Here is a 20,521-nt window from a genome sequence, read left to right on the forward strand (position 1 = left end):
AGCAATGCCAATTGCTCAAACTTAATTAATGCGAGACCTATTGCATTGCAAATGCTTGTTTCCGGATCGCCCGCCTCCTACCTCCCAGGACTACTTCTAGAGGTCACTGCATGGCTCCAGTAAGCAGCCTCTGACCCATGGTCTCTGCACCACTTCCCCTGCTGCCCAGCTCCTGTGATTGCTGCCATGTGAAAAGCCCTCATGGCCGACAGTTTAGTCCCCAGTCCCACTGACAGCCAAGCGTACTTTTAAATTAGTGGTCATTTATTTGCCCTTTTTGCTCTGGTTAATTTAATTTGCTTTCACTTGTGCTCCTCTAGTGCTTGTCTTTCTTTTCAGCACCCTGCTCCTGGCCATTGTCCGCTCCGGACATTTTTTCCTGCTGCTTTTCCTGATCGCTGCTGCCATTGCCAGCCCCTCCCACCTCCCAGAACTACTTATGGAGTCTGCTGCGTGGCTCCAATAAGTAGCCTCTGACCCCTGGTCTCTGCGCAGCTCCTCTGACTGCTCCTGCCAAAGTCTCCCTGCCAAGGTCCTCATGACTGCTGCCGTCTTAACAGCCCTTGAGACAGGCAGTTTCAGTCCCCAGTCCAGCTGATAGCCTGGCGTACTTTTAAATTAGTGGTAATTTTTTGGGCCTTTTGCCTGTTAGCAGCTTAGCAACAGCCCCTTCAGAGAGACTTCTAAACAAATACCTCTCCCCTCCTGGCTTATACCTAGCGGGGATATACCCTTGGAGGTGGGAGGGGGCGGGGATCCGGGATGGGTGGTTAATGCTAATATCATTATACATAGAGGCCTCTCTCAGCGACTTAAAGGCCTTAATAATAATAATAATAATAAAGAGTTTTATAGAGCGCGAACAGTTGCCTCACAAGGAGGTATCCCGGCGCTATAAGAACAGAACGGCCGTAGAAGTCATGTGGCATACTTAACGTTGTGGAGTGAAAAGCCAGGTTTTCAGCAGTCGTTTAAAACAGGCTTCTGAGGGGGCCTGTTGGAGAGCGGAAGGAAGAGAGTTCCATAGCCCCGCCACATTGGCCGAGAACGTTCTTCCGCCCAGCCGTGCCCTTCGCACTCGTGGGATCACAATCTTCACCTGCCCGTTGGAGCGGAGGGACCGAGACTGGTGATACCTGGGGAGTCTAACTTTCAGGTAGTTAGGGCAAGTGCCAAACAGGGACCTAAAGGCCAGCGTCAGGGTTTTGAACTTGACCCGGCTGGCCACTGGGAGCCAGTGCATTGCCCGTAGATGCGGAGAGACAGAGTGTTTGAAAGGAATGCACCTCAGCAGTCTCGCAGCCGCATTCTGTACCGTCTGAAGGCGCTGGATTAGATACCGTGGGAGGCCGAGATAGAGTCCGTTTGCGTAGTCCAGCCTCGATGTTATTGTAGCATGGACCACCATTTTATGGCACTCTACTGGTAGTAGTCTCAAGATCTTGCGTAGATTTCTCAACTTGGTGAGACAGCAACCTGCTGAATATGGGAAGCGAAGGAGAGGTTGCTATCCCATCGGACTCCCAAATTTTTCGCGCTCTGGCTCGGTGACGGAGGTGTTCCCATTTCCACCGGCCACCAAAGTTCTGCAGGGGGGGGCAACCCCTTGCCAAAGAAGATAACCTCGGTCTTCTCAGTATTCAATTTAAGTTTATTGGCGTTCATCCATCTGGCCACATCTCGGAGGCATCCCTTAAAAGTCGCAAAGGCCTCTTCCGACACCTCCGAGTATGGAAACACCAGCTGGGTGTCATCAGCATATGAGATTGCTTTGACCCCCCAGTTTGAAATAAGTGTGAACAGAGGAGCCAAATAAACATTAAATAGTAGCGGGCTTAGTGCCGACCCCTGGGGAACACCACATTTCAACTTGGAGGGTTTTGAGACAATCTGATCTAATGCCACCTTCTGTGTTCTTAGTGATAGGTACGACTGAATCCAGCTCAATGCTTGATCTTTTATCCCTATCTCAGCCAGCCGCTGGATGAGCCTAACATGATCTACCGAATCAAAGGCGGCCGATAGATCCAGGAGAACCAGCATAGCTGATTCCCCGGCATCCATCGACCACCTCACTGATTCCGCTACTTCAATCAGAGCCGTCTCCGTGCTAAAGCCCGGTCTAAAGCCCGATTGCGTCTCATGTAGGACAGCATTTTCTTCTATGAACGTATTCAACTGACGCTGTATTAACTTCTCCAGCATTTTCCCGGGGGCTGCTAGGAGAGAGATTGGCCGTAGGTTGCTCAAATCCAGCGGGTCTCCATTTGCTTTTTTTTTCAGTGGAAGGAGAGTGGCATGCTTCCAGGCGTCCGGGAATGATCCCGAGGTGATGGATCCATTCCAAATAGACTGCAGAGTGGGGGCCACGAAATCAGTGATAGATTTCCAGAGTTTTGGCGGGCAGGGGTCATCAGGAGCCCCCGATTTACATTTTTGGAGCTCCTTAATGACTGCGTCAAGGTCAATCAGATGGAACTGCTCAAACACTACTACTGGCCCAGTTTTTACTACAGTGTCCGATCTCTCCGTCCTGACCTCCGGGCCAAAGGAGTCGTACACTTTTTGTATCTTGCACTCAAAGAACTCCGAAATGCTGGTACACAGTGCCAAGGATGGGGAAACCTCTCTTTCTATACAAGTGGGTTTAAAAAAAGATTGCACCACTTTAAAAACTTCCTTGCTTGAGTGCTCTGCTTCTCGGATACTGGTAGCGAAGTAGGCTTTCTTAGCCTTTCTCACTGCCTTTTGTAGATTTTTTAGTGCAGCTTTATACAGGTCCCTTTCTGCGTCTTCATATCTTACTCTCCATAACCTCTCTAGTTTTTTGCATGCCTTCTTTTCAGCTCTGAGATCACCCGAGAACCAAGGGGCCGATGGAGACTCCCTATGTGAAATTACGCGTTTAGCGGGGGCTACTGAGTCCATCATGTTCTTAATCCAGTTGTTAAATATTAGCACGTTAGTATTGCTATCCGTAGTTAACACAGGTTTATTCAGGTCCAGAACCGGGCCCATGGCTGAAGGGGTTAGCTTACTCCAATGCCTTTTAATATAAGTGCATTTGGACCTAGCTGGCCTGGGCGTATCTATTTCCACCGAGAAAGGCACAAGAAAATGATCTGACCAAGTCAGTGGAATAGCCGGTTTTGCTTTTACAGTGTTCCCATTGCTGAAGATTAGATCTAGCGTATGGCCTGCTCTATGAGTAGGACCCTCATTACACAACGTCAGACTAGCAGTCAACAGTGTGGACCGTAATGTTTCCGCTAGAGAGCATTTATCCTTATCCACGTGAACATTAAAGTCCCCTAGTAGGAGGAAGTGAGGGTGTAAGAGTGAACTCTGCACAACCGTGTCCAGTAAAGATTCCAAGCTGGCAGTGGAGCCACCCGGGGGACGATAAACTAGTAACTAGTAATGCCTCCCCTATTTAATCATCCCATGACCGCCAGATGCTGTCAGTTGTTTTTTACTGTTTGGTTGAAGGTAGAGAAAATATTGGCAAAAATAAAAAAAAAAGCAAAGGACGAAGTAATACCATAGACCATAGCATCATGCAAGCATCCCTTATATAATAGATCTGTCGATATGCCAGTCACTATGCATGTATACACTTGGGGTCGACTGTGTATGTTACTTATGTATTACAAAAGTATGATCATCAAAATGCACCATTAACGATCAAGGGATAGCTGCCCATACTGGGCATTCGCACTGTAATGCCCAATATGTGTATGTCATTGTAATTGTCCTTTATACCAAGTGTCAATAAAAATAAAGGATTTTTTTTTTTATTCGGCCCTTTTCCGCTGGTCAATTTAATTTGTTTTTACTTGTACTCCCCTATTGCATGTGTTTTTCTTTTCAGCCCCTGCTCCTGGCCATTGTCCGCTCCCGCCATTTTTCCCCCACTTCTTTTACTATCGCCGCTCTCACTGCCAGCCACTCCCAGGACTACTTATGTAGGCTGCTGTGTGGCTCCAGTAAGTAGCCTCTGACCCCTGGGCTCTAAGCAACTCCTCCCACTCCCCTCATGACTGCTGCTGTCTGCACAGCCCTCAAGGCTGCCATTTCAGACCCCAGTCCTGGCGACTGTCAGGCGTACTTTTAAGTTACTGGTAATTTCTGGCACTTTTGCACTGGTTAGTTCAGTTTTTCACTTGTACTTTCCTAGTGCTTGTTCCCCACCTTCCCCTCCCCGCCTCCTTGCCATTGCCCACTGCAGCTTTTTCTAATCCCCAACTTCCCACGTCTCAGCCAGCCCCTCCCGCCTCCACTTATGGAGGCTGTTGTTGTGTTGCTGCGCAGCTGAAGCGTCAATGGCAAGGCCATTTGCGCCAGGAACTCTGGCCCTCCACACTCCCACTGATAATCTACAGCAGAACTCGGTGCCCTGTACTCTGGACACAACAACTGCTGCCTCGCATCGCCTTGCTCCACAACAAGACCTCTCACCTGTATCTGCTGGCAGGTCACATCCACCCCAGCACTGACCACCATCGCAGCAACCAGCGACATGCCAGTCCTGTCAGCCAAGACTTCCCTGGAACAACGCAGCGGTCTCCCGATCAACACAGAGGCATTCCTCCAACATTGCAGATCTCGTCACATCAATGGATCTTGACCTAGCCATTTTGACGGAAACATGGTTAACTGAAGCCTCCACACCTATCATGGACATATTAGTCCCCCCCAATTACCACATAATTAGACTTGACAGAACCGGCAAGACGGGCGGGGGAATCGCGAGGTTGCTTTTCAGGAGCAACCTCGCGGTTGCTAAATTAACCTCCCCTCCATCACGTCTTGCGAACTCATTTGTCTTGATATCTCCAGCGAGGGCAAACCAGTATGTGCTCTACATCTCATTTATCACCCGCCTAGGGACAACCTCATCTGCACCCAACAACTCATGGACACGATCTCATCCAACGCTGGTCGGCAGATCCCGCAAATCTACCTGGGTGACTTCAATCTCCACTGGAACGATCAGAAAGACGCAGTGGTGAATAGTCTCAAATCCTTCCTTGACACGTTTAACCTCACTCAAATATGCAACAGCCCAACACACGACAAAGGCTCCATACTTGATCTCATCATCGCCAACGAAGACTCCACCCAATTAGGGGCAATCCAACCTTGTGATTGGTCAGACCACCACATTATCTCCTTCTTCATCAATGAAAAGGTTAAACCTGTCTCGGCGCAACCCACCAAATCTAAGATCTGGAAAAGGGACATGAAGAACCTTAACCCCAACTCCCTGCCTCCCCACCTCACCAATAGCCTCCTTCCCCCTCCTGGCACCTCTGATGTTCAATCACTGACTGACCACTACCTCGACTCTATGAACTCAATAATCAATGAAGCCGCCCCACTGCAACTAAAGAGTCTCCACCAAGATCTCGAACCCTTGGTATGATGGCAGACTCAACGAAGACAGGCGGGCTATGCGAATGGCAGAACGCACATGGAGATCAGTCCCCTCATCGCGGCATCGCAAAATACTTAAGAGCAAGAGAAATGCCTACTTTAGGAAAATAAAGCGCGCAAAATCTGATTTCTTCAGCCTCCAGCTGGACCAAGCAAAAAACAGACCAAGAAAGCTGTTCGAACTAGTCAAAACTCAAACCAAGACGCAACCCCTTCTCTCAAACGACTCAACAAACATCATCCCACACTGTGAAGACTTTTCTGCCTTCTTTAAGCTAAAGACCGACAACATAAGGAATGACCTCCTTAATGATGTAAAACGATACCCGAGCATCACCAAAATGCCCGACACCCAACCTAAAAATAACGCCTCCTGGTCGTCTTTCGAAACCTACTCTGAAGAAGCAATACACAAACTGCTCGGCTCCTTGAAGCCTTCTAATCACCTCACAGACCCATTACCTGCCAATGCTGTTAGAGACTTCATCCCCGTGCTTCTCCCACTCTGGACAAAAATCATTAACAGCTCCCTTCAGCAAGGTCTCATTCCAGACTCCCTCAAAGTGGGGCAAGTCACGCCCATACTTAAGAAACCGACAGCTGATCCGGCTGACTTAAACAACTACCGCCCTATCACCAATATCCCCACTTTGGCCAAGCTGTTGGAAAAATGTGTGCAACTCCAACTAACAAAACACATTGATCAGTTCGAACTCCTCGACCCTCACCAATCAGGCTTCCGGGCGAAACACAGCACGGAGACGGCCATGACACACATAATTGATGACGCCCTCCAAATCCTGGATCGCAACGACTCCTGCCTCCTCATTCTCCTGGACCTCTCCTCAGCATTCGACACGGTCAAACATGAGAACCTATGAGAGCTCCTAAATACCAGAATGGGCTTATCCGGGACTGTACTCAAATGGTTCACTTCCTTCCTTCACAACCAATCCCAGAAGTTCAAGATTAACAACGTGCTGTCCTCTCCAGTGCCAGTAGATTTAGGCGTCCCACAAGGATCTTCCCTCTCACCCACGCTGTTCAACCTCATCATGGAACCACTCGCTACCCTGCTCCAGGCATCCAATGTACACTTCCACATGTATGCCGATGACACTCAACTATACCTAAAGGTACAATCCCCGGAAGATATCAAACTTCTGAACTGCACACTTAGGAACACCCAATCTTGGTTGGCCGACAATCACCTCAAACTAAATGCATTGAAAACTGAGTTCCTCCTGATATCACCCCCTGCGAAAATTACCACCACCCAAATATGGCTCAATCACCTAACAGCATTCAATGTCCAACCCACCATCGTGGACTCTGTGAAGTCCTTAGGCATCACACTAGACGCAAAGCTCAATATGCAACAGCACATTAGCAAAGCAACGAAAGGAGCTAACTTTCAAATTAACACTCTAAGGAAACTCAAACCCTTCCTCCCAGCCAAGGACTTCCAAACTGCTGTACAAGCACTAGTCATCCCCTGCATAGACTATGGAATTGTGGCCCTCAGCGGTCTCCCTCAAGCAACAACAGCACCCCTAAGAGCCTCCCTAAATGCGGCCGCGAGACTAATTTCGGGCTCAAGGAAACACTCTCATATAACCCCTGACCTGAAATCGCTGAAATGGCTCCCCTTCGAAGCCAGAATACAATTGAAAATTGCGGTTATGACACACTCAGCCATACACCACAAGGCTCCCACCTACCTCACTCAAAAGCTGACTATATCAGGAGGTTCGAGATCCAATAGAAGTACTAAAAGTCTGCTCCTGAAACCTCGCGGATTCCGTAAGGAAAAAACCTACAAGCGCTCCTTCTCAGGAATGGCACCGAGGATCTGGAATGCACTCCCTCCTGAAACGAGGATTATCTCCTCCACTGTACTCTTCAAGAAAGAAGTGAAAGCCATCCTTATGGCCAAGTTTACATGATCCACACTGTTGCTGCTCAGAGTCTATGCACCGATCTTGTAACGTCGGATAATTAGTGATCCATTAACTTTCTGTTCATGACCTATTGACCTCTTTTGCAGTTGGATCATAGACCCTGCACCGTACTATAGTATTATCTTTTAAGTGTTTACTGGTATCCACTGATCTCCATGGCAGCTGGATCAGAGTCCCTCTGCACCACCCTATCCTAATGTCTATTTGAATGTTTAATATTATCTTTAGACCTGTGTTGTAGCTAGCTCAGACTCAGCACTGTCTTATATTTTTGTCTATTTGAGTGTTCTCTGCTACCTCATGATCTCTATTTTAGTTAGAGCAAAGACTCTACACCACCTTATTCTACTGTCTAGCTGAGTGTTTACCTGTTTCTTATTGCACATGATTGTTATCCTATTATGCTACGGTGCACTATACTGTACCCAATTACTATGTCTACTCACCCTACTGTAAAGCGCTCTGATATCTGCTAAGATCTTGTTCGCGCTATATAAAACTTTGAATAAATAAATAAACACCAGATCGCTCTGAAACACGCCACCAAAATCAGGGACTCCATCTTCTCCCTTGCCCCAACGTGACCTTCATTAGAGACCTGGCTCACCCCTGACATCGGCCCCTGCCATCGCCACTGCAACACCCATCGGCTACAAGATGAACCACCCCACTAACAGACACAGAGGTGGCATCGCCGTTGTACACAAGGAATCAATCACCTGCGCCACCGTTGATGGGGAAAACATTCCAATCATGGAACAAATGAACTTTCAGCTCCACGCTGATGACAAAACCACCATCAAAGGAGACTTAGCTTACCGCCAGGACTATGAACGGGCCTCAGCGACTCCATTGCTGAATTAATTACCCCACTCACCATTGAATCTGACCACTACGACTCCCTGGCTGACCTAAACATCCACCTGGATGACTCCACTTACACTAACTCCACCAACCTACTGGAAAGATTGAACAACATCAGCCTCGAGCAGTTGGTCACAGATCCCACACATGCTGGACCCCTTGTGCATGTCCAGCAACAGAATCAGATACAGTCAGGGCTCGAGTCGGGGTACCACGCGGGTGGATGGCGTCCCCCCACTTATTTTACTGGGGGGACGCCGTCCCCCCTGCCAAACAGCTGGACTTAACTCTTTGGCCTCTCTGGGATAAGGAGCTCGGCACCTTTCGTGACGTCACTTCCTGTCGTGACGTCACTTCCGGTGACAGCGTCCCCCCACTTCTTTTTTTACGATTTGTGCCCTGGATACAGTCACACCATGGAACTCTCCTGGTTGGACCACTTCATTGTGCACTTCACCTTCGCTGGACCTCCCCGCACCTCAAACTGCCTCAGCGCCCCCCTCCATAGCTGGACCAAGGTCACTCAGCACAAATGGACTGACGCCCTCGGCATCACACAGTCCAACATCACCACCAACTTGAACCTCGCAATAGAGAACTTCAGTGACTACATTTCCAGCAATGCCAACATAGTTGCTCACACTAGAATAGTGAAAACGCCAAACAAGCTAGTTGGTATTCCCCGAACTCAGTACTTGGAAGCACAGATGCTAACAACTGGGAGGAAAATAGCGCACCAGCAGGAACCACCCTGACTGAGCCACCTCAAATCCACTGTGAAAAACTACCAGCTCAAAGCCACGTAAAAGGAGGCCCTGGCCCACCTGATAGAGTCCAGCACCAACCAAACCAAAGCAACTCTTCACCATTGTCAGTTAAACTGCCTGTCAGCCACCGAAAACTAGATTCCCCCCTCACAGGAACTCTGCGACGCGATATCGCCGACCACTTCCACAACAAGATAGCAACCATCTACACAAACTTCGATCCCCTACCCAGCAACCTCCTCAACATTCCATCGACCATCCACTCACCACATAGGAACAAATCAGCACATCAAGTACCACTACTCTAATGAACTCCATCCACTCTGGAGCACCCACTGACCTATGCCCCCACTCACCTTTTAACCTTAGAATAGACCAGATCAGCCACCAGATCACCACTATCCTCAATGCCTCCATCACCACAGCCATCTTTCCTGACGCATGGAAACATGCAGAGGTGCAAATCCTCCTCATGAAACCCTCTGCAGACCCCCACGATTTCCCAAACTACGTCCCATCTCACTGCTCCCTTTTCCCGCAAAGTCCTGGTTACGCCCATCAACCTTCAACTAACCAAACACCTGGAAAAAACAACCTGCTGGACAAGGGTCCAGCGGGTTGTTTTTTCCAAGTTTTCGGTGAGTTTCCAGTTTGTTTCAGAGCCAGTCACAGCACCGAGACAGCCCTGTTCAACGCAACCGAATACTTCCGCATCCTACTTGACAGAGGAGAACCAGCCACCCTGATCCTGTTCGACCTCACTACAGCTTTCGGTTCTGACTCCCACCACACAGTCATCGATTCACTGCGCCAGATCGGAGTCGGACGGCGCGCTCAGATGGATGGTATAATTTCTCACGGGTGCACCCAGAGTACCTGTCTCCCTCCCTTCATCTCACAACCCAAGCACACCATCTGCGGCATCCCTCAAGGCTGATCCCGCAATACAACCCTCTTCAACATCTACATGACACCACTTGCTGACATTTCCAGAACCCACATCAACATAATTTCCTACGGTGATGATACTCAGCTCGTCCTCTTGCTGTCAGCGGACCCAACCTCAACAAAGGCCAACTTCCAGAACTGTATGAAGAACGCCTCAACCTTGATGAAGAACTGCCTGAAGCTCAACAAGGACAAAACTGAAGTTCTGATCTTCAACAGACATACAGCCCTCTGGAATGACTCCTGGTGGCCATCGGAACTCTGACCCACTCCCACTCCGAAAGCCCACCCTGCAACTTTTACATCATCCTGGACAGCGAACTCTCCATGCTCAGCTTACTTTCACACACTGCATGCTCCGTAAAGTCTTCAAGTGGCTACCAATCAGCACCAGGAAAACGGTGACACAAGCCCTCATCTTCAGCCAGCTGGACTACGGCAACGCACTCTATGCAGCCACCAGCACCAAACTCATAAAAAGACTCCAGACAATCCAGAAAGCAGCAGCCAGACTGATCCTTAACCTGCCCTAGAGGACCCACATCACCCAGCACTTGAAGAACCTCCGCTGGATGACCGTCCAGAAGAGATGTCAACTGACGCACGCCTACAAAGCCCTCCCCTGCCAACGACCCGCTTACATGAACCACTGACTGAATTTTCACTGACCTCCCAGGAACCCCAGCTCTGCTCACCTAACCTTCGTACAGATACCACCCATCTGCCGCTGTCGTTCCAGAGGACGATCCTTCTCCCACCTCACTGCCATGTCCTGGAGCACCCTTCCCCATTGCTTCTGCACTTAATCCTCGCTGACCAACTTCAGGAAGGGACTCAAAACCTGCTCTTTGGATGACACCCGCAGCACAGAGCCTAGATTCCCTCTTGGGTGATAATCTGTGCTATATAAATACTGCTTGATTAATTGAAGCAGTGTATCATGGGGGGGGGAGAGAGATTTAATTATCTGATGAATTCTGTGAAGATTCAGTCAAGTGTTGCTGCATTTGTGTAAGTTTTGTTTGATGGCCAATATTCATGTGATTCTTTACTCATCTGAGAAAATGGATTAGAGTGAGTGTGTTAGCATAGGATTTTCTGAGTGCAGGAAAGTGCCCCTTTTAGTCATGGTCACCACCATGTTTTGCCACTATCAGTGTTTTTTTTTTTTTGCCTGATGTGTACCGCGTCCCTGCTAACAAGACCCAAGTTCCAGTGCTCTTTTCCTAAAAACAAGGTAAAATGGTCTTGTATCACAATTGGCACACACTTTAGCACCCCTGTAAGTCCCTAGTAAGTGGTACTCCTGGTACCTAGGGCATGGAGGATCCCTAAGGGCTGCATCATGTATTATGCCACCCTAAGGAACCCCATATAAATTGCAAAAAGGCTGCCATTACTTACTGCATGACATGGTGCGAACCATGTTTGAAAACATGACATCAAAGAACACTACTGGGTTTATTCTTCCCAACAGTAAGGCCAGGCCTTGAACAAGTAAAGAACTTACCAAATGCCAATACTGCTTCCTTATTCTAACATCACACACCTACCACTCATTCAGAAGCAGGCTGAATTTTGGAACACTAATGTAAGTCTGGCTCTATTATCAAACAAGTTCTCTCTCCCCCGATAAATACAAGGAAGGGCATTTTTGTGTTTTTAATGTCAACTATGGCTAGGTCTAGAGTTAGGGATTAAAAAATGTCCCTAAAAAAATTGGGTGGATGGGTTATGTGCAGCGAATGTATGGAAGAGAAGAGTGTGGAAAGATGGGACAAGAATAAATGGTAAAAAGCTGAATGAGAGTAAAAGGTGTGTTATGAATGAGTGGTAGGAGTGTGATGTTAGAATAGGGTAAAAAGAAAGAAGTAATGAGTACATTTTGATATGTTTTGAAAAATTAAATACAAAAATAAGATTTGTTTCTGACAGAAAAAGGAGTCTGTAGTCCATGTTGCACTTTCAATAGGTTTACGCAGAAGAAAAAGTTCAAATAAGGATGCAGTATTGGCATTTGGTAAGTTATTTACTTAAAAACATGACATGGCACACTTGTGTGCCGTGTCAAGTCAGTCACTGCAGGCAATATATGTAAGTCAGCCCTACAACAGGCCTTGTAGCCCTGAAGCAGGGTGCATTATATTGCATGTGAGGACGTAGTTGCATGAGCATATTTTCCCAAAAACAATGCCTGCTCTGGACGAAGGTGTTCACACCTCTTCTAGTAGGATGGCTAGTGATTTAGCATATCAAGTCCAGGGGCTTCAAAGTCCCTGCCGCCTTTGAAATGTGACCCCAAATTGCCCAAGACCTGGGAGATGCCACCTCCTGCCCTGAGGCCCATTTGACACCAGGACAGATAGGAAATTAGCTATGCAAGCAAGTGTGTTACACCCCCAGCCTAGTCGTACCCATAAGGCGGGCTACCTGATGTGCTCCACAAAAGAAGGGTTCCACAAACTTTTTTTTGTTGGAATTGGGAACTCTGGGACATGGTTATGCCCGCTCCACACAGTAAGTGGTCATATAGGGGATGTAGTTGCCCAAGGGGGTAGTAGCACATTGACTACTACCCTTCCTGCCCCTAAATGCAGTATTTAGATGGCCCACTGACACCAGGATCTCAGATGCTTCTACCTGAAAGAAGGACTAAGAAGATCCGAAGACTCAAGCACTATGGACAAGCTGTGGACTTTGCCGCAATCTGGACAGACGCAGGCAGGGTGTTGATGCCAAAGACCCGACTCGTCCTGCAGCAATGCATCCTCTCAGAGGCTTGAAGGCCTTCCAGTACTTAGTCAACCAGCCAGTATCTCCCTTGAAGTGGCCGAGCCTCTTCCCTGCAGGCACTGACCGCTTCCCGATCTGCGGACTGTAGGAAAGTTCCCTCTTTCTGCAAGGGTGCCCCCACTTTCTGCTGAACTGCTGATGTACTTTGACTGAGTGCCCTGGGCTCCTGCCAATCTGAGGTCCCCAGGGCCTATGTTCTTCCCCTAAGACTGCATTGAAGACAAAACCCAATTGGCACTCTCTGGCCACAGGTCAACCCCTGGTAAATGGTACCACAGGTATCCAGGGCACTGTGACAAGGGAAGGCCTCTAAGGGCGGAGGCACTGATTGTCCCATCCTTAGTGACCCTGTACTTTTACACTCACACACTGCCTTTGCAGGCTGCATGTTTTGGTGCAGAAGAAAGGGAAGAGTCGTATGGCACACATCCCTGTGTGCCATGCCTACAACCCACTGCCTGGCATAGATCAGCTACCCCTCTAGCTGGGTGCACTATACCAGTGGTGAGGTTACAGGTGCATGAGCAGTGTACCCCTACGGTGTCTAAGCCAATTCTTAGACCTTGTAAGTGTAGTAATGCCATTAAGAGTATATGGTGCTGGGAGTTTGCCATTACGAACTCCACGGTACCATAATGGCTTTCCTGAAAACTGAGAAGTTTGGTATCCAACTTCTCAGCACATTAAACCCACACTGATGCCAGTGTGGGATTTAATAGAAAATACACACAGTGGGCATCTTAAAGATGCCCCCTGAAAAAGGACCTAACACTAGTGTCCAGGCTGCGTGGCTGTTCCCCAGCTGCCTCCACGAAACATGTTTCTGGACCCCTGGGTTGAGAGCCTGCTGCTCTCGGGAGTCTGAAACAATGCACATCCTGGGACGAGGTGTCAGGCCTCCTCCCCCAGATGGGCAGTGTCCACGAAAGGGAAGCTTCAAAGGCTTGCCGCCTTTGTGAGCTTCCCCATGCATTTTGCTGCTTCCAGCAACTGGTCCCCACCGGTTCTGACACCCACTTTGGGTGGGAGAACCAGCGGGAAAACTAAGTGAGGAAGGGAGGTATGCCCACCTTTACCAACCCACCCCTCAGGTGGGGAAGGCGAGGTGAAGCACAACTCTTTCCTCGCCATCTTGCAGATGGGGGACCCAGCCAACCAAAGTGAGGTATATGCCCCCATCCCACTGGAGGGTGGCATATTAGGGGGTGTATCCACCCCAAGGAAGAGACCCATTTGTCCCAACCTTTTACTTAGCTGTAACACCCCTATAACTAATATTTAGGGACACACCTGAACCTTGCCTCCTCAGACTACCAACAGCGAAGAAGATTAGAAGGACCGAATAGCCATGCTGAAGCTAAGAAGAGGACTACGCCCACTGACTTGACCCCAGCCCTACCATCCTTTTCCTTCCTCAAACCTGCAGATTCTAAACTCCGGTGTGTCCTGCAGCCAGCAACCTCAAGAACCCCGTGGACCTGCCCTGCCTTCCAAAGAAAAGACTTTGTCTCCCGTGAACACTGGATTTGTTCACCAACAGACTCTGGCCAAATCTGCGAGTCTGCAACCGTCGCTCACGGCCTGAGTTTGAGTGGCCCAACACCACGAGGAGGTCTCTCCCCTGCAATTCTGACCTTGAGATCTGGTAAGAGTAACCTAACGCCTAAGGACACTCCTGCACCCGAAGCCCCACGGCCTTGGATGGCCCAACCGACTGCATTCCCAGGAATCCCAACGTACCTCTCCAGCTGGTGGTCACATCCAGAAGATCTTCGCCCCAAGCCTGCAGTCTTTGTTGAAACCAGAGTCCCCATTGCAATTAACAGGGCCCCTAATGCCAAACCAGCACCCTGCACCCAGCCCCCGCTGCAGGTGCCCCTTATGTGCTAAACAGGATCCCCCTTTGCCCTGAGCCTAACAGGAGCTTTGCTACCATAACCAAGTGGCCTGCTCGTAAGCAGCCACCAACCTGCCGCCCCCTATCCCCCGTTGGACAACATTGGGCCTCAGCACTCTGCATTCGGCCACTCTACTGCTGCTGAGGGTGTAACAAGAGTGCATCCATGGCCCTGGGGGAACCCTTGTTCAACTCCAGGAACTCAACCCCCAAGACCGAGTACTTACCTGGGAACCGTTGTTAATTTCTCACCATAGGAACCTATTGACTGTTTTTCTCTGAAAAATGTTCTAAGTGTGGAGTTGATTTGTATGAAAAACCTGAAAAAGCACAATTTTGCAGCACAGTGTTTACTTACCTTTTCGCCTGGAAATGTCCCAGTGTGATATCTAGGCACAGTACACTGCGTAGAAAAAGTAATCTGTAGAGTATTTCAATACCTTGACTTACCTGTATTTCAAACAACTCTTTCACTTGTAAACACTGCATAATATTTAGCAAAGCATTTATTTCACTTACCTTTGCCGTGCTTGGCAGGTTTCTAGAAATACAATACCTTAACAATATTTTCATTCAAACAAAATTGGTCTGAGTACAGTCTTTGAGTGTGTGACATCATTTGCTGATGGAGTGTGTACAACAAATGCTTAAAACTACCCTCTGATAAAGCCTTACTGCTCGCCCACATTACCAGAAATAGAGAGTAAGTTGCTATCTACTTTTACCCCTCTGCCTACCTTAGGGGTTCCACTGGACTCTGTGCACACTATACCTCATTTTGGTATAGTATATACAGAGCCAGCTTCCTACACTGACCACCGTGTTCACCAACACAACAGCAGTTTAGGAGAAGGTTCCTAAAGATCCCTTTGTTCAGCCATATCTCTCCAGCGAGTTTCAAGACGCTAGACCCTCCAGCACCAGGGTCCTGGAGCCTTTGAAGCAGTCAAAGCTTGTTCAGTGTCCAGCCCGGACACCAACTCTGGCAAGACAGACCTACCGACGTGGGATGTCCGCATCAGAGAGGCTATCGTCGAGTTTCCCTGTTGTCCTGTTTAGTCCCTATCCCCAGGTCAACTTAAGAAGTGAAAGCCTCCAAGGCAAGTGAACTGATGGACAAAACACCTCTGCACCCAAGCCCAAGCCTATTGACAGTGCAACCTTGCTCCAGAGACCCTCCGGAGATGAGTCTTCCCCACCCCCCCCCCCCCCCCCCACCCCCCACCCCACCTTTGGGTTCTGCCAGACTGGCCCCCCAGTCCACATTGCAGGCTTTTCCTTTTGCAGGTTTCACTATTGTCTTCAGTTGTAGTTTACAAGGCTACCCTTGCAACCAGCACCTCTGTACTCTGCTCGTGTTTTTAAGGAGCTTGGCCCCAACTTTAAGACCAGAAGAACAACCCTGTAACTCGATTGCAAGTATACCTATGAAGGCAGTATATGTTTGTCCCATACGATAACATTACTGCATTCGAAGCTCATGCCTCAAATCTGACGGCTTTATTTTCTGTTTCCGAAAATCTGTAACTTCGAAAAATACTTACCCGATCTCGAAGAACTTGGTGTCTAAATTAATATGAAAATCTGTTATTTTCCTAAATTGATCTCTAGTTTCTTCGAGTGTGTCTCTCATGTATTGACTGTGTAAAACAAATTAACACTACCCTCTAAGTCAAAGCTGCTCACCTGCACTACCACACAGAGCATTTGGGATTATCAATTTAAGCCCTAATAGCCGATAGCTGCCGGCTGGACTGTCTACATAGTATACCTCATGTTGTTACTCTACATAAAATGCCAGCTTCCTACACTGAGAAGCTGAAAGTCTGTGGCTGTCTTTCTCTAGGTGTTCTGGATATTGGTTCTGTGGTGATCAGAACGTTAGAGGTTTATGTAAATACTGTTTGCATGCTATAGAGGCTCAAGTGGGCACGTTCTCTACTCATTTAGCCATGTTAGTCCTGAACAGTATTCGGCTGTGCTAAGGGATGACCTCGTCATGCTGAAACCATCAAGTCATGTGAACCCGACCTACTCTCCTAAACCATTCAACCTACCTAATATATTTCCTTTATGTTTACACCTTTATTTGTTGTTCCCTGTCTTTAATAATGCTTTTTGATCTTTTTGTCCCTGTCCACGTTTATGCACCCACTTCTATGCAACTGTGATCTGAGTGTGTGTGTCTCACCACCACAGAGGCAGATTGTACCTATATTTCTTTATCTGAATCCTTGTCGAAGAAGGTTTCTGGTCGTAAGATTTTATTATTTAATAGTGGAAATGCGAATCAAAGCCTCGGCGAACATATATCAAACCTGTAGAAACCTTTGCTTAATCATTATAATTCATGTCATTTGAGAGTATCTTTTATTTTTTGTAGTTTTGGCACCAGTAACTTCTGATCATATTTCTGATTGCTAAATGCGTCCTGCTTTATTTCCCCAGATGGCTTGATGTGTCTCCTTCGGGACATGGGCAAAGGTTATTTAGCTTTGTGTTCGTACAACTGTAAAGAAGCAATCAGTATTTTGAGCCATTTGCCCTCTCACCACTACAACACCGGCTGGGTGTTGTGCCAAGTTGGGAGAGCCTACTTCGAGATGTCAGAGTATATGCAGGTAATTATCCAGAGTACTGATTTCTGCATTATGAGCAAATAATAATTGTAATGTGAGCTCTAAATTAATATTTAAGCAAAAGAACATCAAAGACATGTTCAGTCTATTCTTTTTTGGATATGCAGAAGCAGGCGGTTCTCTTTTGCTGGAAACCTAAGAAGTCAGTCTTTAGGAGTCAACTAAACCTGTTTAAAATAGAAGCATACAATTCACATCCTTTTGTAACCTGGTTGCACAAGTCATTTAGTATTGTGCCTTACTACATCGTAGGATATTCACAGGTGGTCATTAAGGAAGAATATTCCCTTCCACACGCAGGAACCCTGTAACAGTTGCATCTGAATGAGTCCATCTGTAATTGGAGGTACTCACTTCCTGAGAGGTGGCATCTGACCATGTGTACTTTCTTTCCACTTTATTTTAATAGTATGAGACGATATGAAGCTTATATTGTCTTCTCCCCCACTCTTAAAGGCCCCAAATTACTTCTGCTCTCAAGGGAAAGTGTGAGGTATTTACCCTCAATATGCTCTTTAAGTAGGGGGCAGAAAGCCCTCTAGATACGGTGTTTATTTTATTTACAAATGGACATGCCGGCTTACCAGTCTATGCATTGGGTAATACCCCCTCTACACTCATAGGGTTTCTGCATACAGGGGGGCAGATTTACATCCTCTTCCCCCATCTACCCATAGGGGTGAAGGGTCAGAAAGACCCCTGGATGCCACTGATGTGTATTTTTTTAATGCTTTGGAGATCATGCCATCTTGGCATCAGGTTGCACACAAATGTAGCCTGGTTACCTTTTGTGGGAAAAAACCTGCCACAAACATCAAAAAAATGGCTCAGTACTTAAGGGATAAATAAAGCTATTGCAGCCAATGACCACATTTCAACACGGGGTTGGTTGTGAGGGGTGTAAATTGACAAATTGTGATTTGCAGTGCGGCATCTTATCCCCTGTTATGGAGATATGATGTCCAAATGACCCCAAACATGTTTACATTTTATGTATCTGAAATACAAAAAGCGAAAACAGCAACTACTGGAGTAAGTGAGAATATTCTGAGAACCCTTTATCAAGCTTCATAGCTACAAGGTAACCTAGAATCGTCTGATATATGCCATTGGTCCTCTGCTCCACGTCCCAGGGGCGACAGGTACAGAGGTATCTTTAAGTGTCTGGTTTTCTTACTGGCAGCAGTCGCAGTGAGGGAACCAGCGGTCAGAAACTGCAGGCGATGTGGGAGAGTTCACTGGCAGGGTGAAACCTCAGTGGTCTCTGTCCCTGGAGAGCTTGGGGACAACGATGACACTGTTGGCTCACTTCAACTCTGTCTTGAGCGATGGGTGCAGTGGTGTCTTCAAACATCTGGTTACTTCAGTCGCAAAGCCCTCACAGGAGTCTTTGGTTGTCTGCAGGATATATGGAAGCAGGTCCGCTACTTCTCAGAAGGTCTTGGTTCCTGGGTGAAGTGCTGGCAGGTGTCCCAGGCTTTGGGGACTCAGCAGCTGCACAACAAGTAGACTTTAGGCACAATTGTCGAAGTCTGCAGGCAGGCCGGTGGTTTAGCACCAGGTCAGTTGCTGGGTTTTCAGTTCTACCAGGGTGCAACTCTTCACATCCTTTTGTCTTTCAGGACGACCGGATCGGTTTTCTTGTGCCAGGGGCTCCCCTAAATACTGAATTTGGAGGCATTAGCAAAGTGTAGGGTAGGAACCAATGGGTTACTTATCCTTGGGGTCACTGTGCCCCCTATATGACCTCTTCCTGTGGAAAATTGACATAATCTTGTTCCTAAGTGTGCCGATACAACAATGGCCACTTTTGAAAAGTCATTCCCACGTCAGGTTAGGCCACCTTAGGGGTGGTACTATCCTGGGGGCAGACATGCCTTCCTGACTAGCTAATTACCTGCCTCCCCAGGGCTCAAAGGGCTCTGGACAAAAGGGGAATCGGCCTCTTCTCTTGTGAGGTGAGCCAGATTCGTATTTCAAAGGCGGAAGCTTCTTTGAAACTTGCTGGCCTCGGAGTGCTAATTAGTAGGTCATCCTGAGGGAGGGGGTGTAAACGTCTTCCTGTGCAGACTTTTGTTTCTGACCTCCTGAGAACAAAGGCCCTAACCTTGGGAGGTCCGAAATCTTTCTCGGGTGGCAGGCTGGCAGAAACCAGCCAGCCAACACACTAGAGGCTGGTAGGTTTTCAGGGGTCACCTCCAAGGTGCCCTCTGGGTGCATCTATTAATAAAGCCAACATTATAATCAGTGTGCGTTTATTAATACAAGGTGTTTGATACCAAACATCCCTGTCTTCAGTGTGCAAAGGAGCCTCTTTTGACATGATTGTCCCCCACTTTTTGCCTGGTTTTGATGTGGTCTCAATTGTAGTGCACAGGTTCTCTGCCAACCAGGTCTGTGTGCCAGTGCTTCTTCCCTAAAACATACCCACAGTTGGTACCTCTACCCCCATAATTCCCTAGTAAATGGTACCCTGAGTGTAGGAGAGTAGGGTCTGCAATCCTATGATCACCCAGATTTTTGCTTTTTGCTTCACTGGTTTACGACTTTCCCTGGCTGTGGGCCTGCTAATCAGACCCACAGCCTAGCTGTTCTCTCTATTCCAAATTGTACCCAGGTACTGAATTGGCACTGGGCCCTCTCCAAGTCCCTGTACCCAGGGCAGAGGTGCACCCAGAAGTCTCCCAGGGGCTGCAGCATGCATTATGCCACCCCTGGGCTGACTAACTAAAACAGACACAACTGGCTGCTTGACAGCTGGGGGCAAGGAGGTGTAATCACCCCTGCTCTAGATATAGTATACCTATATCTAAACTGAAAATGGGCACACAGATCTCCTATCAGTCACTCCTATGGCAGGCCTTAACAATCCTGAAGGCAGAGTGCTTGGAATCGTGTGAGATGGTGCTCTGGCATGAGCTGAGCCTGTCTGCGGCTTTCGGGATCTATCCCTTAGCCGTTTCCATGATAGCGTCAGACCATATACCCTTAAGTGCCTTATAATCCTCGCGGTTATGGTAACTTTGGTCTGACATTATCTAAACATGTCGTGTAAGGTGTCATACGCTTTGGAATACTACCCCCTCGCCAGTTCTGGCGACGGGGGTAGCATTCCACCCCTCTAGAGGGAGAAGACATGTTGGTAGCCTGTAACCCCGGTTAAAGTCGAACATAGCCTCAGCTCCACAAAATGGATGCTGCCACCGAGACACAAGT

At 48.0% G+C, this 20,521-nt stretch overlaps 1 protein-coding gene across 3 annotated transcripts in view; it reads left to right on the forward strand.

Moving 5' to 3' along the window:
* The window catches only part of CDC27 (cell division cycle 27), a 1,228,661-nt gene that overhangs the window by 670,458 nt on the left and 537,682 nt on the right, over positions 1 to 20,521 (forward strand). For all 3 annotated transcript variants that reach the window (XM_078645032.1, XM_078645031.1, XM_078645033.1), the window contains exon 12: positions 17,115 to 17,287. In XM_078645032.1, coding sequence (XP_078501158.1) covers positions 17,115 to 17,287 — 173 coding nt within the window. The remainder of the gene's footprint in view (positions 1 to 17,114; positions 17,288 to 20,521) is intronic.

The sequence above is a fragment of the Lissotriton helveticus genome, chromosome 5_1 (genome assembly GCF_964261635.1).
Source record: "Lissotriton helveticus chromosome 5_1, aLisHel1.1, whole genome shotgun sequence".
NCBI lineage: Eukaryota > Metazoa > Chordata > Amphibia > Caudata > Salamandridae > Lissotriton > Lissotriton helveticus.